Raw genomic sequence first — 27,935 nt, forward strand, 5'->3', positions numbered from 1 at the left:
TGGTTCCAGCAGAAAAAAATGTGGCAGGTAACACAGGGAAAGTACATATTAGAAGCAGCACATTGAGACACAGCAATAAAACATGAGCGTGTAGCACTCCAAAAGAGGCAAACGCTGAAGTACTTCAAAAAAGCCCGCCAGTGGAGTGCTCCTCCGGGAGGGCACAACAAATGACTCAAAGAAGAGTGACGCAGCATGGAGAAAGCCTTCAAGAAGGGCCTTCTGGGGTGCCAAACACCAGAATACAGCAAATTCTGCAAATGGGCACTTCGAGCGAAAGCAATGAGCAAGGCAATGTACTTTAGACTACACCTTCTGAGACCTTCAAACATATTAAGAGCAGGGAAGGCCCTCTGAAAGCGAGTCCCCTCCTCCCCCTGCAAGCAGCAGGGATGGAAGAGCAACAGGCACACACACCACGAGCAAAGGCACATTTGTGACACTGCTCTGGAAAGGTGGCTCCACCCTAACTTTTCAGTCAAGCACCACTAAGCTGGGCAATGCCAGAATTAAGCCTGCTCAGGTAGTTCCTGCCTGGCTTGGGGGTGATTTACATACCCTTCTCCCCATGTCCGGCACAGGAAGATTAGAGCTTAATGAGCACGAAGCCCTTGGCTGGTTTCTGCCCCAACTCCCACCAGATGTAGCTCAGTGCGTAGGCCAGGCTTCATTTATTTCACACAAATAATTCTGTCTGAAGAACAGGTTTTGAATACGTTTATATGTTTATGAACCTTCTTACATGCCCATTCACAGAATAACAGAATCACAGAATATTAGGGATTGGAAGGGACCTCAAAAGATCATCCAGTCCAATCCCCCTGCCAGAGCAGGAACACCCAGATGAGGTTACACAGGAAGGTGTCCAGGCCAGTTTAGAATGTCTGCAGAGAAGGAGATTCTGCAACCCCCCTGGGCAGCCTGGTCCAGTGTCTGTCACCCTCACTGTGAAGAAGTTTCTTCTCAAATTTAAATAGAACCTCCTGTGTTCCAGTTTATACCCATTGCCCCTTGTGTTATCATTGGTTGTCACTGAGAAGAGCCTGGCTCCATCCTCATGACACTCACCTTTTATATATTTATAAACATTAATGAGGTCACCCCTCAGTCTCCTCCAAGCTAAAGGGACCCAGCTCCCTCAGCTTTTCCTCATAAGGGAGATGCTCCACTCCATCATCTTTGTTGCCCTGCGCTGGACTCTCTCCAACAGTTCCCCATCCTTCTGGAACTGAGGGGCCCAAAACTGGACACAATATTCCAGATGCCAAAGTTTCCAAATGCCAAGGGGGAGGTTGTAATGACCTCTTCTGACCGAGAAAACCGGCAGCACCTGAGCTTCTGAACTGCTGGGACCTCACGCTTCAAACCCCTGGTGTGACGCCCATTTCCACACCCTGGAGCATAGGGCAGGGCCGGGCACATGCTCCGGAGGAAAGCAGCTTTCTCCCCTCATCAGTACCTCGGAAAAAGGTGTCTGCTCCTGCGGACGTCATCCCGAAAACGCCTTTCTCCTCCTCATTCCCCTCATGGCCGCTCGTGCCTCTGGCAGCTCCTCAGGCAGCGCCTCGCGGCTGCGACCGTTGGTGCCAACTTCCCGCCCGCCTCGCGCCGGCAGTTACCGCCCGAAGCCGCGCGTGCCGCCGCTGGCGGGAGGGGCGGGAGCAGCGGCGGGAGCGCTCGGCGGTAACCGGACAGGGGCGGGGACAGGGAGGGAGGGACAGAGCCCGACCCAGGGGCAAAACCTGACAGGACAGGCAGGAACGGCAAGTGCTGCCCGCCCCGACGGTCAGACCTGGCTGGTGAGGGGTCTGGAGCACAAGTGTGATGAGGAGCAGCTGAGGGACCTGGGGCTGTTCAGCCTGGAGAAAAGGAGGCTGAGGGGAGACCTTATCGCTGTCTGCAACTGCCTGAAAGGAGGTTGTAGCATGGAGGGGGTTGGGCTCTTCTCACAATTAGCAAGGGAGAAGACAAAAGGAAATGGCCTCAAGTTGCACCAGGGGAGGTTTAGATTGGATAATAGGAAAAATTTCTTCATGGAAAGGGTTGTGAGGCACTGGAACAGGCTGCCCAGGGAAGTGGTGGAGTCACCATCCCTGGAAGGGTTTAAAAGGCATTTCGATGAGGTTCTTAGGGACATGGGTTACAGGTAGGTTTGGCAGTGCTAGGTTAACAGTTGGACTCAACGGTCTTAAAGGTCTTTTCCAACCAAAATTATTCTATGATTTTTCTAGGTGGAAAAGATTTCACCAGCCTATTTTATTCAGTGCTAATAAGCATATATTACAGGGTAAGACGATGCAGAGACTACAGGGTGAGATGTCACACTCTGCCTTTTGGAAGCAATTGATGTAAATGGTCAGAATATGCCTTTTATTATTTCACTAATATATTTAAACTATAGCCTGAACGAATCCAATCATAGGACTATCTCGACTCAGCCCATTCAGTTGTGCATTCCTGACTTACTGAAAAAATATTGCGTAACTTGACATTTAAGGGTCTGCGGAGTGTCTGGTCTCATCTGTGCCTCAAACGGAGTAGTTTTGATCAATATTCCAATATCCTAGAGTTACCAGCTCATCCCTCCAGAAGGTTAAAAGTATACCCTGCTGTTAAGGAACTAATACAACAGGAAAATACACTTAAATAGAGATAACTTCAGCCTACCAGTATAGAGCAGTTTGCTTATGGTTTTGACTTTCCCAATGTGCTGCTTTGGTCATACATTTTCTTTTTTTTTTTTTTTTCAGTCCTGCTATCAGTAATAAAACTTAATCTATCACACAAAAGCAAGAATTTTTTCTAAATTTGCTTTTGTGATTACACATCTGAGAGTCTTCAGTGATAAAAAGCTATTTCTACTTTTGAAGTAAAGGCTAGTAGCTTAAAGAGCCATTCCCAAAATAATGCTCTAATACAGAATAGTCACAGAAATCATCAGACACTAAAAAACACTACTAGATTCTCTCTGTATGAAAAAGCTTTGGCAAACAGTAAGTATGGCCCAAGAGAAGCTGGTGTTCTCCAAATCTGGAACAGTTGGCAAAAGATGATCCCGCATCCAAAAGCAGCCCAGTGCCAGGCTGCAGCAATGGCCGTTTTCCTTTAAGCAGAGAACATTTTGCTACTCAACTGACCAGCTTGAGTGTATTTGAACGTCTATTTTCAACCACAATTGGGCAGATGTTCACAGGGGAGCCACAGCCACACAAGAATTCTTCCCTCGCTGAACTGCAGAATTGTGTCCACAAAAAAGTGCCAAATTCACGTGGCTCCAATCGCCTGCCTGCAAACATACTAAAACTTCTTAACTTTCTTGAAAAGTCAGGAATGTTGTGGACACACTGAAGATCTTCCAACAAAGTCTTCAGAAATCACACAGACACAGTTACAAGTTTTTTCCCCACAGTGTGTTACAAGTTTAATTGTGCAAAAATAAAGTCATCAAGACTACAGCTTTGTTGTGAACTGAACACAATTCCAGTGATGTGCATGTATGGAAAAAGGTACTATTGTAATTAGAGCAAGTAAACCAGAATTGTTGCTGAGACAAGCAGTGGTGCAGTACACTGAAATTTAAGTGATTTAGACAACCTGTATTTAACTACTGTACATCACAAGAATCAAATAAATGATGCCTAAAAGGAAAGCTAGTGGCAGATTGATGAAGTTTGAGACTGCATTAACTCAAAAGAACATTTAAAAAATGGCTTAGACATTCCCAGTAATGGCCAAGAATTAGTCCATGATACTGCCGTTTATATTGCGTTTCAGCAAAACAAAGGACTTTCCTAATGCCAATATTTATTTAAAGCACAGGAAAACACAGCACTAATAACCTTTAAAACGGTATTTGAAACTGTGAGACACTAACAGCATTGCAAAAGAAACAGATGAGGTAAAAAAAAAACCAACAAACAAACAAAAAAAACCAAGCAAAACAAACAAACTCCACACCACTTTCAGAGCTCAGTCCTCTGGCTTCACCACTTAATAAAACAAAACCCACCAAAATAATACACAAGGACAAGAAAGGCGTTGCTGAATCCTCTTGTCCCCATTAAAATCTTCCTGTAGTGCCTCCATCACTGACGAAAAAAAAGAGTTTTTAAAGCAATTCCTCTCCTTGCGCACCCATGTTTTAACACTACCAGATCGGACGTTTGTAAGGTTGTTCTGTGCAGCTACTTTTTGGTCTTAACAAATCTATGTGCCTCTTGCAAAATCAACATCTTAGTTATCTTGGTCTTCTGAACTTGGTTCCCAGTCAGAGTCTTCATCAGTAGGTTCACACTCCTCCTCTTCCTCATCGTCTATAAAGCTGTCATTAAGATCATATTCATTTGGTTCATCATCACCAGCTTTTTCAACAGTCCTTTTTCCTGTAGGGACAAAAATGTCAGACATTCAGGAATTATAAATACAGAAAGAAAGAGACTTCCCAAAGACAATCTAGTTAGCCCCTCTCCTCAAGAGGAGAGAGGAACAATTAAAGCACTCTACCCAGGGCTGTTTTGATTTTCAAGACTTCCGTGAAAAGCTGTGCTATCTCTGACACCTACTGCAGCACTTACCAGTCTGATTACTTTGAAAGTTTTCCTTACTGGCTTTTCTTCCAGTGCTCAGAAAACAGTATCAGGCCTCCTCTGATAATGTGTTTCGATATCAGAAGATGACAATATCAGATGTTTTGTGATAACTCCTCTTTCCTTGAGTAGTGGCACACACTATTTTCCCAGTCATCTTCCTGCTATTTCTATACCTAAACAATTCATCTCTCTTGCCATTTAGCCTTTAGCTATTGCTATGCAATTTTGACCCTACATTTTCTGCCTTCATCCATACATACTTTCTCAGAGCTATTTTACACTCATACCCTTTGCCATCTGACATGGCTTTTAATCCTCATTCACTCTTTCCCCGAGCCTCAGGTGCTAGAAGGGAATCTGCTAGATCACTCGCCTCCTGTGTTCTCAACTTGGATCCATGCTGGAGGGTCTGTTCTTCCTTTCTGAACACAGGTTAAGGTCATGACAAATGCTTCTCTCCGGAGCTGGGTGTAGCCTATTTCACAGTCCAGTCTATTCCATTGTGTTGCTTTCTAATCTGCTGTCCATCCATCTGCTTCACAACCTAAATTTGGGATCAAATTGCCTTCTGCCTTCATAGTATTTCACAATACTCTGTACTGGCAGGAAGCACAGACTAAGAAAGCTCTATTGACGACAAACAGATGATGTTCCAGCATGTTCCTAAACTTTGAAGACAGTTTGTTTTGCAGTATTCTTTTAATTGCTTTAATATGTTGGTACATTTAAACCAAGTCCCAGAGGCCAGATAATTCTGCTATTTGAAGTAGCCTTATCTAATGGACTTGGTAGTGTCTATACAAAGCTGCTGCCATGGCAGCACTGTCTTCTCCTTTTATTTATCAGCAGCTGTGAACCTTCAACAAGTTTATTTCCACTGCTTCCTGATTTTGGTAGATGCGTGCAACCCCTGCTCTACATGCTCACTTTGTCTCCATTTTTTCCTACCTGTCCATAATTCCAAACCAGCTACACTGTTTCTATTCCAATTGTGTTATTCTGCCCTTAAGTCATACCTCTGAGTAAAACCATGATCATTCCTCTTCTTCCCAGCCTCCAATTTTTGCCTTCTTATCTCATCTAGGGATAAATTATCTACATGAGATCATTGACAGGTTATCTGTTGAGCAATTCTTGTCATCATCCTTCATATGAAACTATAAACACATTTTCTTTTTTTTTTTTCCCAGCTACAGACCCCAGTCCAAATCATTAACATTTGTATTAACCACAAGGATTTCTCAGCAGCCTCTTGCAACCTCAGGTCAGAGCCCCAGGCACTCAAACTCTGTGTGTGGTGAACAAATGAAAACACAAGTACTTTGTGTAGTTAGATCACATCCTCTGTCAGGTACATTTTTTTCTACGAGTGAGAATGTTACTATTCCAGAATTATATTATGGTCTGATTAACATTTTATACTCTGTAGCAACTCTCACCCAAGACTTTCAAAAGCACTTACAGCATTAGTCAAGTTTCTCAAAGATACACTATTTTATAGATGAATTGTGCTACAGAGGTACTGAATGACCTCCTAGAATAATGTCAGCCATGTGTGACACAGCCAATAATATAATTGAGAAAAATCCTATGGCTAGCAATCCATATTCTTTGAAGGACCAACTCTGCACCACCTAGAAGAAAATCCTGAAAATGCCAACAGCCAGTTTGAGTTGGAATCCACTCTTATGCTTGCTAGTTTATTGTTTACCAGACTTCAGAGGAAATTAATCACGTCTGTGTTTACCGGTACCAGCAGAATTTCTTACAAGAATCACAGACTATGGTCCTGCAGAGTAAATTATGTCTTGGAGGGGAGAGGTCAAAACAAAGAGGTTAACTCCAATAAGAACAAAATCTCTCTTCTCAGCTTACAACAATAGTAAGCTCAAGATCTGCGTAGCAAAGAAAAGCTCTTCCTCACTTTCACAGCACTGTGGGTGGTATTTTACAACAAAAGGAGGAATTCTGGCAAAATACTGATTACTTCTATCAAAATGGTTTGTTTGGGTCCGGAGTGTTGGTTTGTTGGGTTTGTTTGTTTGTTTCCCTACAAATTTAAGAGAAGCATACTGCATTTTTCCTCTCCGTACATCAAAGCTTCTAGATTTTAGCAGTGAATGATGCACTTCTTTTCACGTCTTCACACTTCACCTCTTTCCACTGTGGTTTAATTCAGCCCCACAGACACTAAAGCTGCTCATTAAGCACAATTCTGCCTTTTCCCTGGCACCATATTTATCAAGATGACCCTGAAACTTTCTCTGAAATTATCTGCTTCGTGTGGGAAGAAAAAGCTTGCTGACCACCCCTTTCAAAGAGTTGTATTTGGAAGTGAGCTGGTCAGCTTGCTAGAAAATCTATAAAGGGTGTGTAGAAGAATCCTGCATAGTCCACAGCTGCAGCAGATCAGTCATCTAGGCAGAAACAACGTAGGGAGGTCATTCAGGAGTCATAATTTAATGACAGCATAACTCTGTTCTTTCTGGTTTGTTGGTTTGGGTTTGTTTGGGTTTTTTGTGTGTGTGGTTTTGTTTTGTTTCCTCCCTTACAACTATTCCCCCAGTAATTAGCCGTAGATTATTTCTCAGAACATAGACCACATTCTCTACAGACAACTTGCAATCCCTCTGGTAGCAATTAGACTTAGGATGCTAAAAACCAAAAATGTCAAATGTCACGTAGGCAGTACCCTTCTTTTCTTGGCTGGTGGAGTTTAAATACACTGGTATGGAAATGAATCCTGCTGTGCTTAATGGTGCAGTCATGGCAAACAGCACGAAAGAAAGGTTAATGGAGCCCTGTCTGTCTGTGTGACCTTACATGGCTTGGTACGACGGCCTCGGATGTGAACAAGCTGAGCCCAACCTTTCACAAGCTTTGCCCTCAAGAGAGCTAAGCAAGCCAGTCAACAAGACATTAAAAAAGAGCAAATACGAACAGCACTTTAATTAATGAATTCCCTTTCTTTCCCCTGTGCACAGAATATCAATTCCTCGCTGGTTCATACTTCGTAAGAGGAGTTTTAAGACACCGAATTTCACTTCCATGTTAAAAGTTTTATACGCTTACAGGAGCAGCACTTTTCCATCCATAGTCACACTTCGCTGGCCACCTGCCATGAACTGTACACCCATAATCTACTGTTTGGGTAAGAAAGACACAGCTACAATGTAAAGGCCTCAAGATTAGATGTAGATCGAGAAGGAGTTTAGACATGCATACAGTTCAGCTTATTTCATTATAAAATCCTAACCCCTCACTGCTCTTACAGTGCTGCTAATGATCCTCACTGCGTTGTAATACACATTTCAAGAAAGGGGACAGTGACCAAGATGGAGCTGGTACTTGCATCATGAAGCAAACAGACAGGTAACATATATGCCTCAGAATATGATAGTGCACGCATTCAGGATAAGGAAATAAGGGATAGGAAAGAAATTTCTCAGTGGAAAGTATGAAAACAACTTCTTGCATCTACCCACAAAAGAAATGGAGGACAAAACACATTGCCTAGAAAACTAACTACACCTATTTGCACTTTTATTAGTTTTCTCCAGAAGGCAGATGTCTCTGTCTCGAGAATTTCTTTAGGAAATGCCCAGTCACACCTTGGTGATCTCAAGGAAGACAATCCAGTTCCCACTTGGGATGCAGAAGTTCCACATCCTCACACCTTTTTCATACCAGTGAAAACGAAGACAGCCTATTAACAAACTTTCAGACCACTCTTCAAAGCTCATTTTAAATTCTTTTAGAAAGAATAGGAAGCTTCGCATCAGGAAGCTGAGACGGAAGAAGCCTAGAAACAGACCTAAAGTACATTTAAAACTGAACTTTATGCACCTGCAACACCTAAGTTAACATTGTTGGCAGCAGCAAAGCAAGCCAGGTTCTCCACTGGTAAATGTACAATTTATGGTATCAAGAGAGACTACAGCTTGCCTGTGCTACTATATAATCCTCACTGATGACTAGAAAGTAAAGAAAGAAAGACACATGTAGAGTTCACAGCAAGACCTGCCCTCAGCTCAAAGGCATTAACCTTCGTCTACACTTCAGTCCTAACAAGAAGCCAGAACCTTACCTGAAACATCAATTCCTCATAGTAAGTATAAGAAAAGCGCATCAGCACATGCACAGATATCACTTGAAAGTTATTTAAAAGGTCAATGCAACACAGAAGGGATTTCTCAATGTTTCAAGAGCAATCAATTTTTACAGGGCAACCTTAACTAGTTGTGGATGAAATATTGGATTCCTTTCATCCTACTATGACCCCTGTGGAAGGAAGAATCAATTTAGCCACGTGTCTCTCCTTAAAACATCTGTTTGTTTTCTTGTCTGCTTCCAGGGAAGTACAGGAATGCTCATCCAGGAAGCCTGGCACAAATTCAATTTCAGTACTATTACTTGTAAAAAAGTAAGTAGGGTTTTACTAAAGTAACAACTACTTTCTCCTCAGGTGAGTATTATCCAGCATCTTCAGCACTATTAAATGCCCAAAAACCAAAGCAGATCGGTTGCGTCCCATGCTGATGTGCCCATTCACAACATTAGAACATACTCACCATTCTTTGAAGTTCGGTGCCGGGTTCTTCTTCCGGTTTCTAAAGAAAGGTAAGTTATTAGCCAGGACAGAGTACAACCCCACAGAAGGGTTAGTCATAGAGGTTGCTACAACAGAAGACTGACCTATTAACATAAATGCTGTAATGACCACGATGTATTTACAAGTATAAAAACTACTCTGCTGCCCAAAAAGTCCTCTTTTTTTTGTATTGAATGACTCCTGAGAGATTAGAACTGTTCACCCAGATGAACAGCTCTTACATTTATGAACCCTGCCATCCGTAGACAAGCGTCATAAATACTGTTTGGGTTTATTTTATGTAGAAAAGTATTTGAAAGCATTTAAATGTTTTACACTATTGTTTCCATAAATGCAATTTCTCCTTAATGATGTCATAATCCTGATTCTTTAAAGTAAAATACCTTATCATTACATTTCCAAAACTGTTCTGTTCTTAAGTATGGTCTATTGCATTGGGCTTTCAAGTGGAAGAAATCTCCAAGTCCAATAATCAAGAAAAAGCACAAAAAATACCAAGTATTTCTTTGGATTCTTGAAGAACAGATGAAATGTAAACAGTACATTCCCCTGTGTTATTCAACAAGTCTAGTTATTGGAATATGAAAGACTAGAAAATTCCAGGATAGAAACTCAGATTCGGTTTTAATTACATTCCCTCTACGCCCCCAAAAAAGCTACAGAAATAATTTCCTCCAGTATCCACTTGAAATGTTGAGAAATACTTCAGTAACACCTAAATATATTCCCTGTTTTCACTGTAATACTCCAGCTCTGAATGGGGGAAGTAGAATACAGAGAACCAGTAATGTCATACTGTACCATGAGTAGTTTTCAATCAAACCTATTAAACTCATGAAAATACCCACTTGCCATGCAGCATTTTTGTCAATATGCAAGATATAAAGCAAAAAAAAACCCCACATTAATTGTGCCTCACTTCAGCTGAAAAACATTTGAAAATGTGAGTGCAAGTCTGCAGTGGCCAAGCGACCTTCCTCATCATTACAAGGGCAAGACTGCATACTTAAGAATAAGGGTGCAGGTCAACACAAAATAAGCTGCAAATGCAGGGTTTTTTTCACTTAGAGTAGCTGAAAGCATTTTAGTCCAAATTTTCTGTATCTGCTCCTGGATTTTGGGGTTCCTCCCCTACTCACTTTGAGCTATCTTGAGCAATTTGCCTTACCTGGAGGTACACTGTGCTTGTATTCCAGCTTGTGCTGTGGATTCTTCCTGCAAAGAAGAAAAGAGTAAAAGCTGGACTTGACACATTGTTCCACACTTAATAAACCCAGAAGTCCATAGTATTTTGTGGATAATTTTCATCTCTTTTTAAAATAAAATTCTGTGACCAGTGCCTTACTGCAGTGCCTCAGCTCACAGAATGTAGGGTTGAAAAAATTCACATTAAATAAGAATTTCTCTTGTTTCAGCATTAAAAAGAGATGGTTGATCAAAACCAAGAGAAGGGATGAGGTAGTTTCCAAAGATGCATTTGTTCAGCATACTAAGAACTGATCCAGTTATTTACTCTCCTTACAAATTAAACCAGAACATAACTTCTGGTGCATTAAGTACAACGCAAGCACAGGTCTGAGACATCCAGGCATAGCTTCTATATTCTGCAACATCAGGGTACAAAGGAAGTAGTTTGTGAAAAATTAAAGAATTTGGAAAGAACTGCTTGGCTCAAGCCTCTCAGGGAGAGGCCACAGAAGGATTCTTGAGAGATTACTCATTTCTGCAGTATGCTGCTGCAATCCAGCAAATTCCATTTACAAGTGTGTATGTCTTCTATTAAAAAATAGCATCAAAGCAATCGAAGAAAAATTTCAAGTCAACTTACTCTTGGATCTGCAATACATGTTCCCCTCATTCAGGCTGTGATCCAGGTCATTAATACACTCATTTATCACTCCCCGCCTAGTTATCCAATGCTGCTCTAATGTTTTAACTTGGTCCAACTTACATTGTGCTAAACTGTCATGTTACAAGTACGAGAGGCTTTTCTCAGAGCTGCATGTTAAAATAGTTTCAACTCCATTTATTTTTGTGCAAAAAAATATAAACATTTCTATAGCTTAGGAAGAAAGCCAGTTCAGTTGTCCTAATGTTTGCTTCTGAAAATAAGCAACAATTAAATCCCACTATCTAAGAATGACATACCATGTAACAATGCTTGAGACTTGAGATGAATTTCTGCAACAGCAGAAGTTTTTTGGATATTTTAGAAAATACCTTTGTTCTGAAAGCTGCCTTGTAAACTACTTGCTTATTTATGTTTTCTTATTCTTTAAAAACAGAACACAGTTACTCTTCAGTACAAATACCTTATTTTTATGTCAAGTAACTTGTGACAAATTCACACACTTCAAGTTGATTTACACTTCTATAGCTACTGCTAGTCCAAAGTACATTGCATGTGCATTAGAAGTGATAGTTATCTGAATAAAAAAAAGGAAGTACAGCTTTCTATTAAATAAACTGTACTGAAACAAAATCACCTACTTCCGTGTTTTACCATTATCATCGGCATCAGACTATTCAATCCCAACTCAAGGCATAGCATTTAGATCACTCAATTATGCTCCCTTTGAGTACTCACAAGAGGTAAAGACAACAAAAACAACAAGAAAACCCTTCAAATTACATCTGTTGCTCTGTTGAAAGAATTATCATTGCTTTGTGGATGACTCCTTTCCTCTACCCCCAAAGAATGAAACACAGATTAAGAAATGATCGGCTAACACAGCACAGAGGTTTGTCTTATCAGGAAGGAGAGACAATTTTGGTTTTGTCAAAGCATCTGTTGTACTCCTGAAAAGTATATTGGAAATGTAATTACTGGTATAATCCCAACTTTCTAGTCTTGAGACGAGAAATTCATCTTATAGACGTTTTCCAGAAGAGAAACAGTTCTGCATTAGCAGAATACAACATGGGTTTTTCTTAAAAGCTACACGCAATTAGGATCCCCCCCACTTTCCAAGAAAGAGGAGAAAATGTTTCTGCTCAGGCAAATCTTTATTAACAGTAGCCGTTAGTTTCAATATGCCCCCTCTGAGTGCTATTGCATCAAAATATATCCTTTTGACCATTGTGTAAATTACACAGCAGTCATTAAACTCTGTTAAATAAAAGTGGAAAACCTAAATGCTGAGAATCAAACTGGAATAAAAGAATCTTTTGAAGAAAATCAACAGTGCTTAAAAGAAACTGCAGTCAGCCATAAAAATGGATTTTATTGCTGCTACCTAAATTATGCCTTCTAACAAATGAAATACTGATTAAAAGAGTTTTTGTACAAAACCTCAACAGATGCTTTATTAAAATTTAAACTAAAAGTTACATATCAAGAACAGCATCTAAAAATGTTTTTTAAAGGCAGCAGTTTGTCCACAGCAGATTTCAGAAGGCACCAAGACTTTAGAGCGAGCTATAATGACAGGTTACACTCAAGATTCAGCACCAAGAATTACTCATCATTCTATTGTCATTTTGTAACTCCAAAGGAGAACATTCTTAAACTGTAAAACTAGAAAAGCCATTTTGTACCACCTTTATTACCTGTAACAAGCCATTCCATATGGACATTCAGGCCGGTTATCATCGTTATCCTGAGTTACAGTCTCTGTTTCAGGATAGTCATCATCATTAGGGTGACTGAACTGCTGAAAGTGAATAGGATTCTTCCTGCAAAAGACAAATATATATCGAGAACTGACTGTTCCATTTAAACACAAGAAGTGGAGAAAAGAAAGGCGTTACTGAATCAGTGACAACTTATTTTTCTGTGGTTACATAAAGAGGAACTTTGAATATTTAACGTTATGCAGAATGTAAGAGCTACTTTGAGGATAATAGAAGAAAAGCTTTGTCTCAGCTCATGCTGCAAAAGAAGTTAAAACAGGATTTTTCCTATTTGCATCACCTTCAAGTTTCAGAGCTCCAACACATACACAATCGCCTGATGTAGCCACATAGCATGAATCTTGTGCAGTGGTGACTCCCTCGGAGCTACCAAAGGGCTACAGAAACTGCAACAGAAGGCTCAGCTCAAGTTGGAAGGGCCAACGCACGGCAGCAAAACAACTGCAGTATAGAAGATACCTCTCACCCTCTGTTTATCACACATTAGGTCCAGGCAATGTCTCAACTATATTTGCTGTTCTGTACGCAATGGTCTGTTCACTTGAACGCTTCAAATGCCAGCATATTATTTCAAATGGAGCAGGCTACTGGACATCGATTATGCTGCCAAGTTAGCCTTGGCTACCACGGTGTTTTATTTGAAGTATCAAATTACGAGGATGACGTGAAGTTGGACCATAAGACGTGACAATTCTGTATGCAGTTGGGTCACAGCAAGGCTACTGATGAGAGCACGTTACGAGCATCCACGACTTTTTGCTCTACTACACTTATGCAGTTGAATCCAAGGTGAGCAAGCAGTGAATACAAATATATACATAATTAAAAGAACACTTCTAGTGTTTCTAAGGAATAGGTTCGAATACACACCATACTAGACAAGGCAGCCACAAACACCACCACTTAGAAAAGAGTTTGACTTCTAAAACTCCTGTAAGTGATGTTAAAAAGAACACAGAAAACAGGTTGCAACTTCAGGAGAAATTCATGTGACAGATCAAAACACACCACAAACATTACATCAAAGTGAGCATACTGATACAAAAAGCAAATTATTTTTTCCCTCTACTATTTCTTTTAGAGACACTTTTTTCCAAGCATAATAGTTAAAAACAAGAAATGTGAGATATTTTAATAAATTATTTGCCAAGAGACAGCCACAAAGACTTTAGTGATTGACTACACTAATTCCCAGAGTACATGATTTTCAATGTGTTTGAGGAAATCATAAAAGTGGTTACCTCAAGCAAGAGGAACGGCAACTTTAAATTACAGAGTAATTACTGTTTTAATTTACACTTGTTATAGCTACATTTAGGAACACAAAGGCAGGAACATCTATGTAGTGAGCTACACACATAACAGCTTCCTCACTGATCACAGGCATTTTCTGCTTTACATTCATTATTATCTCTTATGAACTTTACAGGGAACAGCCAATGTTAACTTCAGCATTTCAGCTACCACCATAAGAAAACAAAAGTTTTTGTTACAGCTTTTGGAAAATTACTACTTAAGCACCGTGAGTGCCACTCAGGACTCAGGCATTTGAAAGAGATTCAATATTTAGTATTAATACTTTCAATGTTTAGTATTAATACTTCAAATCTCCATTTTCCTGGTACCTTGCATTCAAGAAACTCAACAAACAAGCTGCAGATAAACTTCAATGAGCTACTGAGAAGCAGCTTAGGGTCCTTTGGACCTATTTACATAGGCGACAGACTTCTTGTCCTGGTCTTTTCTGTTAATTTCTGCAACCCGGAGGGTAAGTAGAAACTGTTTCACTAGAAATCATTGCAAGGGTGCTTTTCCCAGTCATCTACTCTCCCACAAGTTTTCAGGAAATGTCACTTACACCAAATTCAGGCTGGCTGCCTACTTCTTTTCCCATTTAAAAACTAATGGGATGAAACCAAGTCATTTTAGAAGCTACTTGCTTTGTTTTCTAAATGCGTAGAGATAACTTATTAGCAATACTAGCACGAATTTTCAGTCATTTGAGACACAATTCATCTTCTTGAAAGGATACAGAAGCAACTAGTGCTCTGCGAAATAATTATTACATTTATTCCTGCAATAAGATACATGTAGCATCATAGTCACCAAGGAAAGAAGGCCTAATAGCTGTCATTCAGTGAACCTAAAGTATTTTAAGAGACATCCATTTCCATTCAAAAATTTACTTTGAAAGCTACTCAGACAACACCGAACAGCCCTTATTGGAGGAGAGAAAAGTGAAAAAAAAAAAAATATATATATATAAATAAAGTAGTACAGGAGAAACAAAAAGGTCATGATGCACACTCTTTACCACAAGGCTTCAGGATTTTTTTGGCCAGTGGATGCTGCTACTCAATGTATACATTACCTGTGAGCATCTTAAATATGTCCTACTTCAGATGCTCACAACTAGGAGAAACATCGTATTTTATAGTGGCTTTATCTGGATAATTTGTATTTATGCCACTTCTATGTGTTTTAAAATAAAACAAAATAAACTAGAAAAGCACACAGCTTATATTAAGCAAACATTTTTCCTTCTTGCAAAAATCTAAAGCTTCTTCCTTTCATTAAGTGTTTGGTTTCAAAAGTTTTAATAGGCCCAAGAGATTTGAGATGTAAGAGCACAACATCTATTATGCCATGAGTTGCTCTCCGAAGTTAATTAGTTTCACAACAAAACCTCACTTCACAGGAATGTTATTCTTATCACCAAATCAAAATCATTTAAGCTTTACTCACAGAAAAGTTAACCAATTAAAAGCCTATTAAAAATAAAGTTTTATCGGAGATTTGCCTTCTCATAAACATAGAGAGTTACTGCCACTTTCACAGAAACTCTGAATTTGTGTACTCACACTTCATGATGCAGAAAATGATGCAAATAAAACTGGTAAAGTTCTTCAAAATCAACACAGTCATCTCAAGCAGAAGTTCAATATTGCTCAGCAAAATATTTAAGACAGTTTTTCATCTGTGCAGCTACTAAAAGCACCTTAAAAGCTTTTTCTGAAGTAAGTTTAACTGACTGGGTCAGGATCCCTGGCTCTTCATCATCACATGCAAAGACCTCTGCCATCTCCAGGGCTTATTTCCGCAGCTACTAAAGAAACTGGTAGTGAAGATGTAACGAATTTCCAGCACTTCTTATAAAGCAAAAGAACTCAAGCCTGAAGTTATGCCACAACTGTATGCAAGATGTTTGTAAGTTCTAAATTGTAAGTCTTACTAAAAGAAAGGACTCAAAAAGAGACAGATGCAGGTCTGCAGCTGCCAGATTTACAAGTTTAAAGTGAAATGAAAAAATACTTATTTTCATAAACAAAGAGCACACACAAATCCAAAGTTTGGTTGAGCATGTCCTGCTTTGACAGCTATAGGAAAGATTTACATGCACCCAGTCAGCAGAGCACTGTATTGCAGACTAGCGAAAGGAGAGAACTGTGCACAAAAACCGTGAGCCATGGTTCTAGGGACTAGAATTCCAGTCTACCGCACCTCTTCTACGTAGCTCTTGAAAAGGGGGTTTGGGTTTAGATTTATTTTTGATTCCCTATTTTTCTAACTTTGGAAAAACAAGCAGCAGATAGGAAAATGAACACAAGACCATTGGAAGAGCAAGCTCCTTGACAACAAATACAGTCACATATAACATACACAGAGCACTTTGCCTCCTGGTGGTAACAGCAGTTTATTTGAATTTGGTAAAGCTTCATGCTACATCAGAAAGAGAACCTGATGTGAAGGATGATGACAAGAAGAATTCCTGGAACAAGAGGTGTGCATCAAGTTTGATTGTTTCCAAAGCAGCGCTTTCACATTAATAAACAAAGACATTGACCTAGGTGTTACAAAACCATTTCCTAAGTGTTTACAATATGTGTTAGAGAAATATAATAAAATTAATAGAACATTTAGTCTTTTCCGTTTGTGCTGTTTTACTGGGCACCTACCAAAGGTGCCAAAGTCATATCCAGAAGACAAGTATCACTTAATAGGAGTTTACAAAATAAAGACTAGAACGTTTAGTTATTGGATAAATTACGTTTCGTGAACAAGAAACCTTACCTAGAAGAAAACTCTAAGGAAATTTTCCAGTTACCAAAGCAGCACTCATTTAAGATGTTGATGCTTACAGCACATCTTGCTAGAAGACAATTTTCGTAAGGTTATAGTAACGAAGGAGGGAAACCAAGCTACCCACTGCACTCGAAAGAGCACTCAAAGCAGCTCCTCTTCCTCATCAACTCTAAAAACTAGTTATTGTTCAAAGAAAACATCACATAATGGGAAACTGAATATGCTACCAAGGCGTTCATATCATGCTTATGTACATGTTCTGTTAAAAACATGGGTAACTGCAACAACTTGCTTTTAACAGAGTTATCCAAACAATGCAGAAAGGCTACTTGGTGGTCTTGTACTAAAAGCAAATGCTAAGACAGACCACAAATGGTATTTTTTTTGCTGCAAACAGGCAGGTTTAGTCTCGTGACATTTCCTGAGGATCAACAGTGATGGTTTTGATACTTTGTCTTTACAAATTTCTCCAAAATAAGATTTTGGAATGTGTTGTTTCAGACCATTTTTTCTTATAATGTAATACTTTCCAAAAGTACCACTGCCAAATGTTTTGGAAGAAGCACCCAAGAAGAAATGTGCACATGCACATTCCTTATTCCCTATTCCTTGTTACCTGTAATTAAAATTCGCCTTCTTAAACATTAGGAATCCTTCAGCGTATCAGAGTACTCATCAGCTTTACCCCATGCAGGTGAAAACTTGTTTGAGCAAAATTAAAAGTAGCTGAAGGAAACTAGAGGTTGCATTTGTACTACTGGATCAGCTTAACTGCCTAATAAGACATTTTTTTCACCACATTCATTAAGGTAAAAATTGAAATATGTGAAAGCTACACCAAAATTGGAAGTCTGATGTGTTCATTAACACAACAGCTTTACACTTTTGATTTACAGAGTTATCTGCAGCATTAGCCACAGCAAACATACACAAGAAGCTACTTACTGTGCTTGCTTGTTTTCTAAACAACCTCACTGTTCTTCCCATTGCTCAAGCCCCTCAGGGCTTTTTTTAAAAAAAAAGAAAACCACAGGACTCTGTTTCTTAGATCACCCTTATCTTTTATGCTTACAATGTACATGGATTTACCTACATATCAAAACCTCCTCCTAAATGGAGTTCCCAGGTCACTGGCCATTTGCTCGCCTTAAGAACGCCTCCCGATTTGTGTCTTCCCCTCCATGTATCACCACATGGCACTCCAGATCTTTTCTGGGCAAAAAGAATCAGCCAGAGATCAGGCACTCAGCATTGATGTTTTGGAACTTCAGCAGAACGCCTGTATCTCACAGATTTGTACAACAGATCTTTCACTGTGAATTGAGAGGATATAAGTGAGAGAAAAAAGTTCTTCACTTGTATTACCAAAGAAGCTGAGTAGATAGGGGTTAACATGGAGTTTGTAAGTAAGCCGCCTTCTGGTTTTAGGGCAGGAGTGGAAGCTAATGAAGGAAGAAAAAAAGAAAACCCACAACTGGCCAAGTTATAATAAAAGTAACTCCTGACTATTTAAGAAATGACAAATAATAGATATTTTAATTATTCAAATAACAAAACATGCAGTTACCTCAATAAATACCATCATCTTTCACACAAGTGAAAAAGAGTGCTAATAAAACAAGCCTACAGGGTCTATGTTGGGCATTTCAACCACAGACATTTCTTCTCCCTGCTGCTACATGTACTGTACACACAGGTTTTTTATTTTCTTTTCGAAATGGACTTTTTTTTTCTTATTTCCTAGAACACTTTATCTTCTAATTTGCTGAAGTACTTCATCCCTTGTTTGGGCTATATTAGCAGCTAGGAAGCCATCCTGGCTCCTCCTTTCATACTTTAAAAACTCTTGTTATGCTATTTGTTTCTCATTAGTCTCGTTTACCAAAATTTTTCCAATCAAAGCTTGTAACAACTTTACTGTTTTCTCTTCCACAGCCAATACATTACTTCTTAATAATAAGCTAACTTAAGCTAGTTTTAATTTTGTTTTACCTGTAACAGCCTTTTCCATACATGCAAGGTGTCCTCTTACGCTTGATCTGTTTGGAGCTTTCTGAAGCATCTGTACTTCTGGTTGAATCAGAAATCTCAGTCTTGTAATCCAGATTTGCATCAGGCTCAAGAATCCCTTCTTGGGCACCAAAATATTGAGCAGTCCTGCCCCCGTGCGCTTGTTGGCTTGCAGAACCAGTAATCTGCTCTTTGTTTTCTGGTTCCTCAATTCTACTTGTTTTACTGGAGATCTGACCTATTCTTTTAGAACATTTACTATGCAGCTGCCTATCACTTCTTTCCAGAGAACTTCCAGGGTTTTTTGTTCCAGTCTTGCCATTTCCTTCCATGTTTCTCATGGTACTCTCAAGAGGAAATCCAGATGTATTCTGTGGAACAAGGTTACATTTTGAAGGACCTGAAAATTTATGCTCTTCAGAATTAAAAGCTTTAAGGTCAAACTCTGTCTCATCTCATCATTCCGGTTTTCAAAATCACAGAACAGCTCAGCTTGGAAGGGACATCTGGTCCAGCCTTTAAAATCTTCTACTCCAAACTCAAGTTAGCTCCTAAATACAGCTGCTGAATGAAAGGTTCAAGTTAAGAACACAGGCACACATAGAATTTAAAGAAAAAATTATACCAGAGCACCTGTCCTCAGTTTCAGTTCCCTCACACCACAGTCAGGCTCCTCTCTTACCACCTCAGTTCACGAATATTCCTTTAGCTTAAATTAATTTCCAATTAAAAGTACTGCTCCTGAAAAATGAATGGGGGTTATACATGTGAAGATATAGTAGACTCTAGAAGAACATACACATTCCTGTACAAGGATCAATTTCAATCCCTTAAGTACGAATGTGTAGGGGATATGTATTTATTTATGTATACATGAGAGATACATGGAAATTCATTATACACACCTTGAGCTTAATCCCAACTCAATTAATCTTAAATGCTTCAGGTCATGACTCTAAATCATAAAACAAGTTTGTCAGTAGATGCCATCAGGCAACAATTTCACTTTGGACAAATAATGCATTTTAAATTTTGGAACATATATAGGCTTAAAATAAGAGACGTGTGTTTTAGAAAACAAATGAAATATGTAACTAAAACAGGAACATTGTCCCGACAACCACGATGTTACTTGGAAGCGTACCTATACAGAAGGCTGGACTGCTCTGATACAGTTTATTACTAGGTTCCCCCTGCAGTAAATGTATATTTAGTTTACATGGGTGTGTTGGGCAGAGCTTGAAAATCAGCTGGTGGCCTCCTATTTTGCTCCTTTCAATGCAAGTCTCACAAAATGTTAACCAAAACAACTACATTTGAGCAGCAATGTGATTAAGGAAGGGCAAAGTCAGCATTAATACCAAATGATCCTGACAGCAGCACATTTAGTATATGTCAACTGAGAGACACAGATGACTCTTTTATCAAGACTCCCAAAATAAAGCTCAGCAAAAAAACCTGCAGTTTAGGAAATAGTCCTTTTGCAAATGAGGACTTAAGTTACTCTAATTTGCCACTCCCACTTGTGGCTTCTCTACTACATGCTTCAATCCATTGCCTGTATTGCATATAATGAGATTAAACCCTTTCACATTTATTATGATGAAAAAACAGGTTGCAATCAAGGAAAACCACAGACAACAGCACTGTTGGTGCTGGTTATAACATATATGTGATCTCACTGCCATCTGGAGGCTGCTGGCACTTAGAATTAAGATTCTTTTTACTTCTTACCATACTACAGATTTTCTCAGTTGCCTTAAATATGACAGCAGGAGTGATTTTGGTTTTCATATCAAAATTCCAATCTTTTAGAGCTCTGATTATTACTTTTGCTTGCACTAACCCACTATTTTTTCTGCAAAGTTCTGAAAGCAATTTCTTACACTGTGCTTGAGAGAAAAGTGATTTATGAAATTATTAGGAGAAAGTAAGGCTTCATACTTAGAAATTGCAAAATGAAATCATTCATTATGTAGTCACTCACCTTATGATCTGACAAAGAGAAAATAGCACTGCAGCTAGGATTAATGTGCCTGACCTACAACAGAGCTCACCACTCAGAACACTTTTTCAGATTGAACTATACCACTATGTTATATCAAAACTATCCTGAAGGGCATGCTCTCCATCAGGAGATCATTCCAATTAACATTAAGATTTAGTTAAAAAAGAAAAGTCACCAACTGTTTTCAGTGTCAAAACCAATGAAGCATTCTAAATAATAGATTTTAAGTATTTTGTCAGATCCTGTAATAGATCCAAGCAGTTCTAATACTAGAGATCAGAAACACCTCTCCAGGTTGTTCACTTAAAGGAAAAGTCAGAGAAAGCCTCACTTTGGTATCACCAGAATATGTTTTGTCTTTGATAATGATCCTTTTCATTATCAGCAGCGTGCTATCAGTAAGCATTTAACTGCCTATGAACGCAACGGTACTTTAAAGACACACAGACACATTGGGCAGCTGGACTGAAGTGTCTGCTCACTCGCTGCCACAGATTGTTCTGGATTTCAGATTACCTTCTCTTTTTCCTTTTTTTTGACTCAGATTTTGAGACAGTGACATAAGCACACTCCCTGCTACCTTTCTTCAAAATATAGCAGTTGCTAAGCCACATACCATAATTTTCTGACCATAAAACTTTAGCAGCAGGAATGCCACTAGTATGGGCAAAGTCCAGCGACACATTATGTCAGTGTCATACCATCGCGTATCCCTAAAGGATTCTCAGGAAAAGAAATCACACATCAAGCCACTCCTAGGACCAGTATTCACCCATGTATTCCAGCTTCTTGCTGTAAAGCAGAAAGTCTGGCTTTTCCGCGGAATGTTCAGGGCTTAAGTTCCAGATGAGGAGAAGTAAAGAAAACCAAGTCTCTGAAGGCTTCCAGGATCCTTGTTATCGAGCTGTCCAATGGAGTGGCATTTCAAATCATATCTTAAACATCAAAGCACACGTAGAACACGTATTTGTGTTGTAGACCCAACCTTCAACATGGCATTGCCAACTACATTCTCATTTTTTGAAATACCATGGTTCTGCCCCGAGCCAAAAAATTACCTGAGACGAAGGGATGCGGATGGAAAGATGGCTCCTTTTCCTTTGATCTTGCTTTTCACCTTCAAAATCCTCTATAGTTTCTTCAGAAGCTAATCTTTTTTTCTGCAGCACATTTACTTCTAATGACTCCATATCACTTCCTGCCCTTCCTTGGCCTCCTTTCACTCTATTACCTTCAAAGAAAAATAAAAGGGTACTTTTGGAATGCAACTTCTACAGTGAAATCCTGACCAGATTAGAAATCTTAAAACACATCAAAACAGGACACTGGGAAAAAGCATGAGAAATAGTAGCAGTTGTACACATGCTGCTTCAGCAGCACATTTTTCACTTTCCGATTAGAGGAATAAAAATCATGTAAAGGTGCTTGAGGGGGAAACAAGGGAAAAAAATAAATATATGGCAAAGAATATTCTAGACTGACTGTATCAGTATGACTGACAATTTCATTTACACAATAGGAGCTGACCAAGTAAACCAAATGTCCAAGGACATCTTTTACCACAGATCTTTCATGTAAATATCACTTCAGATATACACACAAACACAAATTAATTAGAACATGGCAAAGTCAGGGTATGACCACTTGCCTAGTCAGCCGTGTGATGGTTGCTTATTTCATCAGTCACTGAGTGACAGAAAGACAGCAAATGTTGTGCCTCTCTTTGGAAAGCTTAATATCTCAAAAAATTGGAAGTTCTCTCTAGTGAAGTAGTATTTTCTGGATATATAGTTGGGAGACAGGGAAGGCCACTGTGCCAGTTTTGTTATAGCTCCATCTGCTGCAAAACACATTCAGAAGGAAGATACTTGATGACATTTTGCAAGACTTCAAAAATGTGAAGATTTAAAAAAACCCTTCAAAAAACACAGACGTCCCAGAGATATCTGTAAGAAGCAAGCAATATTTCCAGCTGTTACTGTCTCACTTCAAAACAACAAACCAGTGTTCCCTTTCCAGTAGGAAGACATACAGATGAGAAACAAAAGGGCAGCCTTTTCATTTTATTCTCTACCTTTCCACCCAGTACCACCCTAAAAAGATGCAAACCATTTCACAATTTTAAGGAAATAGGAGATTTGCAGAAGAGATTGGTTGTTTCATCAAAGCAGCCCATTTTAAGCTGGAATCATTATCTCACATAACAAATGTTTAAACAGCTCCAACAGTGTTCGTCTGTATCCCTAGCTCCTCAGGATCAGGCCTTCAACATCACACAGGTATCCCTTACCCACACAGCTCCAAATCTCAGCATCTAGGTGATCAAAATGTTCAGTCTTTGAAACAAACATTATATAGGCATCTATAAGAAACAGTATAGTATTTTGGAGGAAAAAACAAACCAGCAACAACAGGAAAAACAAAAAAAAACCCACCAACACACGAACCCAAACCAAAACATAAGAAAACAATCACACTAGTGCAGAACTCAACACAGCCAGTGGAAGTCCTCTGGTACATGCAATTATGCAATTTTTGCATCCAAGGGAATAACCCAGCACAGAACAGTCAAGTTTAGGGGGTGGGTGGTAGGGAAGTAACATTTCGTCTGCTTCTTGTAATTTTCTCAAAATTAGCTTTTGAGGAAAGGGATAGGCAGGGTAGCCGATAGCATATAACAGAGGTGTTGAAAGCCACAACTGCCCAGGTCAATCCATCCAGACACTGCACTCACTACAGAAGATAAGAAGCAATTGGTCAGACACTACATGAAACACCTCTGTAGGTCTGCTCAGGCATCATGAGTCTAATTCATCCATTACATCATCTCAACACAAATGGCAGGTGGAAAGAGAAGCATTGAAGTGTTGGACACAGAGGAGCGGACATGCACACATCAGTCACAGTTCATACACTTGGACTGACTAACAAAGGAAACTCATCAGTCAGCACCTAAACCACCTCACCCCAGAACAGCAAGCAGGGTGGGGTGGCCTGTCTTCAGCAGAGCTAGAAACACTGGTGACATGTTGTTAACGTACAGAGTCATTTACCTTCCCCTCTCTCATTTGTCGATGAAACAGGAGGACTAAAGAAAAGTCAGAGCAATAAATGCCTTGTGATAAGTTCGTCAGAGAATGCCTAATGGCAGCTTTAGAAGTCTTTATAAGCTCCCAGGACCAAAGCCAGACATGCTAGAAAGTTTTCTTGGGATTGTGCCAATGCAGCACCCTCGTGTCTCCTATTGATAGCAAATAAACACAGTTTGCTGCTGCTGTTGCCACTGATATAATATAATATGCTGGAGAAGTTTATCATGTGTTCAGCAATTTCCTTTTGCAGGAAGGCCAAGAGGCCATGCAATGCTATTTTAGCCTCATACAGGCAAGAAGCTACTACACCGCTATGAACTGCTCCTCCCAGGAAGAAACTTTGGACTAAGAAATCAAGTTTGGTTCAGTCACAGTTAAAAAACTGACACACACCACTACCCCAAAAAACCCCACTTTTACAACCTGTGAAAGTAGAAGAATCTAAATTTAGACGGGCAACACATGAGTGACTTAAATGTGGAGAAGACTTGGAATTAAAGCTACAGAAGCCACCTAGTATTTCCATACTAAACAAAACAGGCAAGTTTGTAGGAAAGGGCTTCAGAACATGAGATGTTCATCTGTCTAAGGAGAATATATTGCCTGGCATGGAAAATAAGAACAGAAAGAAAACAAACTGATCAGAAAGAGCACTGTCATGCACATAGGACTGATGACAAAGGAGACAACAGAAGTCAATCTCTGTTAGCTGCCAGGCACAGAACATGGAAAAAGAAATAACAAATTAATACTTTGTACCACCACCATTATGATATTAAAAAAAGTACATCAAAGCACATAAATACACTACAAATGTACTACATATGTACTACACTGCAAACCTACCTCCTTCCGTTACGGGTTCAGAAATCCTCTGAACCAGATCTGTTTCCAGCATCCAGGATGGAAGAACTCGCTTTCTTTGAAGAGATTTTGACTGTTTGCTTTCATTATCATCATCAAGAGGAACCTGAAACAATATTTACTGTTTAGTACCTTTCTCTGGTCAAAAAAAGAGGTGGGAAAACTAGAACATAATTTTGTACACAGTTATGATCTTCAAACACAGCCTGGATTACCACCCAACTTCTGGATGGTGTCCATTGCCTGAAATTTTTTTACATTTCCTACCCACTCTGAAAAACAACATCTATGGAAACCTTCATTCAGTTAAAAAAACAAAACAACACAAGCAAACAAAAAACCACACACATCTCCCTAGACCTTTGGGGTTCACAGAAGAGCTTCATCAGGATCTTGCTATAGTTTCCACACATAAAATAAGAGAAAGAGGAGGTTTAAGAAACAAATGCCTATTTGAAAACAAACAAACCACAACAAAACAGAAAAGTCTTGCTAGCATTCTCTCAATTCCTTTCTCCAAAAAGGAATCACGCTCTAAACAAATTAAACGCACCGAAGTCACATTCAGTATATACTTATGTGCTGAAAGTCATACTATCAGTTTGATAGTAAGGCTGACATTTCATTTATTGTACAGTTATCTACCATACAATTATGTTGACTAATGTGTCTCTTTAAGCACTATGTTGCTGGATACATAACATAAGACCTAAGGAAAATTCCACTGGCTCCGTACACCATTTATCAGACTGTCTGAAAGCCATTTGACTGGGCAACATTTAAAAAAGCAAGAGAGGCCTGCTTTGCTGGACAGGACACTGACTGCCAAGGAAAAATTGGAGGGTTATGTTTCTGTGTGTTCATAAGAATCTTGATGACACAACTCCACCACAGTTGTATTACTCAAATTAAATAGGCCCCTAGTATACTATAAACAGATATTACTTATAGCCAGCACCTACAGTCCAACTCCAGGCTCTCCAGATATAAATTTCAGAGGCCTTTAGGCTGGTCACTCATTCCCCGAGGCCTTCTTAGGTACTTACAGGGCAGTTACTGATACGGACCAGAGACCAGAACTGGACTTTGTTCTGTAGTACTGAACTCAGCGACCATACAGCTATTCCTGCAGCAATCGCGATTTTTGTATATTCCAGAAAACCAATTACTGCGGCATAATAAGCATAAACACACAACAGAAATATATTTATAAAATAGTACAGCATACAATCCCAGTCAATAAAATGGATGCTTTAAGCATAGAACTTTACCAGAGTTTACTTCCCAGGGGAAAGAGAAAAATACAACATCTTCACTTTGTTTTCAACACATACTTACAAATATTAAATTAATTTCAAAATTAAGCACCCACCAAATGTCTGGAAGTAGCATTGTTTTTTCTCATTTTGGTGGTTCCGTGTTTCTCAGAGCTGGAATGTGTCAGTTCTATTAGCAGTGGACTATAAGACACCTCAACAGGACGAACAGCTGGTCCTTCTTCTGCATCAGCCTCTTGATGTTTTTCTGAGAAAGCAAATTAATTTCTATCCAGTCAAACTCATCACAGACACAAACGTGTACTTTCCACTTAAACACAGAAGTTGGTCTGAACATTTGCCATTAATACACCTCCAAACTGAACGTAAGGTACTCCTAATCAACAACAGAGAAAATAAACATGCCTTCTTTTCTACTTTCTGCTGAAAGTATTTTGAACCAAAGACTTGGCAATCACTGCTGACTCCTACTGTACTGTGTTTTGTTTTTTAAGTACATGATTTATACTAGTCACCACCATCACGACAGAACTTTGACAAAGCTGAAATTAAAGCTTAGGACTTGCTCTACCATAAGTCTGTGCAACTTCTCAAAATTTGATTCTATACCAACTCAAATAACGTTAAGATACAGTATTCAGGACTAGATGCCCAATGAATCCAGCCCTTCTCATTGTCACCAAAGGTTGCAAGTCCGCAGTCTTAGGCGACACCATGTACTCAGGTGCTTGAAGCTGGTTTTAAAAGCTTCAGCTCTGAGCTACCACATTTGAAATGTTTTTAAGTCGTGAAAGTGCAATGAAACTGCAAGTGTTTTTCCTTCAATGCTTTGCCCTTCCAAAAGTTGACTCACTAACCCAAAGGATTAGTGAAAAGTCAAAATACTGCTGCATTCACTGCACAGCACCACTCAGGAGTTGCTGTTGTCCCTTCCACGGCTTTTTGCATTACAGGGAAGTCACGCACTGATCAGCCAAACTGTTCACTCCATCACAAAGAAAAACACAAGGGAATCATAGAATAGTTTGGGTTGGAAGAGACCTTCGGAGCTCATCCAGTGCCACCCCTGCCATGAGCAGGGACATCTTCACCAGATCAGGTTGCTCAGAGCCCCGTCCAGCCTCGCCTGGGATGTCTCCAGGGATGAGGCATCCACCACCTCTCTGGGCAACCTGGGCCAGGGTTTCATCACCCTCACTGTAAAAAATCTCCTCCTCATATCCAGCCTGAATCTTCCCTCCTTCAGTTGCAACAGGCCCTGCTAAAAAGTCTGTCCCCATCTTTCTTACAGGCCCCTTTTAAGTACGGAAAGGCTGCAATAAGGTCTCTGTGGAACCTTCTCTTCTCCAGGCTGAACAACCCCAGCTCTCTCAGCCTGTCCTCCCAGTAGAGCTGTTCCAGCCTCTGATCATTTCTGTGGCTCCTCTGGCCCCTCTCCAACAGGTCCATGTCTGTCCTGTGCTGAGGAACCAGAGCTGGACACACCCCACCTCTGTCTACCCTCCCTTCCCAGACAGGCCCCTCCAAGTGCTCCTCGAAAGCTTGCGTTTCCGCACCGGCTCCCCCCGCCATGGAGCCGGCAACGAGCCCGGACCCGGGGCTGCAGCCGGTGGATCCAGTCACAAACGCCTCTGAGCTCAGGGGTTTGTCCGCAGCCCGGCGGTGGCCGCACGGTGCCCTCGGGGGAGCCCGGGGCCGGGCGACAGCGGAGGAGCCGCTGCCGAGGGCCCGGCCTCACCTCACCTCACCTCAGCGGCGCGGCCGCTC

The 27,935-nt window shown here is 40.0% G+C and overlaps 2 protein-coding genes across 4 annotated transcripts in view; both read right to left on the bottom strand.

The window, feature by feature from the left end:
• Nucleotides 1-1,611, bottom strand: part of BFSP1 (beaded filament structural protein 1) — a 124,179-nt gene extending 122,568 nt beyond the window's left edge. For both annotated transcript variants that reach the window (XM_071805695.1, XM_071805694.1), the window contains exon 1: nt 1,460-1,611. The gene's annotated coding sequence lies outside the window, so the exon portion shown is untranslated. The remainder of the gene's footprint in view (nt 1-1,459) is intronic.
• Nucleotides 1,612-3,395: 1,784 nt separating this feature from the next.
• On the bottom strand, nt 3,396-27,900 carry APLF (aprataxin and PNKP like factor). Of its 2 annotated transcripts, XM_071805699.1 has the most exons (10): nt 27,725-27,900; nt 26,264-26,415; nt 24,874-24,997; nt 21,994-22,166; nt 18,910-19,298; nt 12,751-12,876; nt 10,370-10,416; nt 9,161-9,199; nt 5,606-5,669; nt 3,396-4,382 (listed from the first exon to the last, which is right to left on the bottom strand). In XM_071805699.1, the coding sequence occupies exons 1-10, from the start codon at nt 27,738-27,740 to the stop codon at nt 4,367-4,369; spliced, it is 1,146 nt and encodes a 381-aa protein (XP_071661800.1). In that variant the 5' UTR covers nt 27,741-27,900; the 3' UTR covers nt 3,396-4,366. The 2 variants fall into 2 exon arrangements, with proteins under 2 accessions (XP_071661800.1, XP_071661799.1); XM_071805698.1 differs by lacking the exon at nt 5,606-5,669.
• Between the last annotated feature and the right edge of the window lie 35 nt (nt 27,901-27,935).

This window comes from Patagioenas fasciata, chromosome 3 (genome assembly GCF_037038585.1).
Source record: "Patagioenas fasciata isolate bPatFas1 chromosome 3, bPatFas1.hap1, whole genome shotgun sequence".
In the NCBI taxonomy this organism is placed as follows: domain Eukaryota; kingdom Metazoa; phylum Chordata; class Aves; order Columbiformes; family Columbidae; genus Patagioenas; species Patagioenas fasciata.

What these genes read in the sequence shown, in the direction of transcription:
- APLF (XM_071805698.1), bottom strand. An exon ending in ATGCTACTTCCAGACATTTG is followed by an intron (nt 24,998 to 26,263) that starts GTGGGTGCTTAA and finishes ATATTGTTTCAG; the next exon opens with GTTCCTCTTGATGATGATAA. An exon ending in TATGGAAAAGGCTGTTACAG is followed by an intron (nt 12,877 to 18,909) that starts GTAAAACAAAAT and finishes TGTCTTTTGCAG; the next exon opens with GAAGAATCCTATTCACTTTC.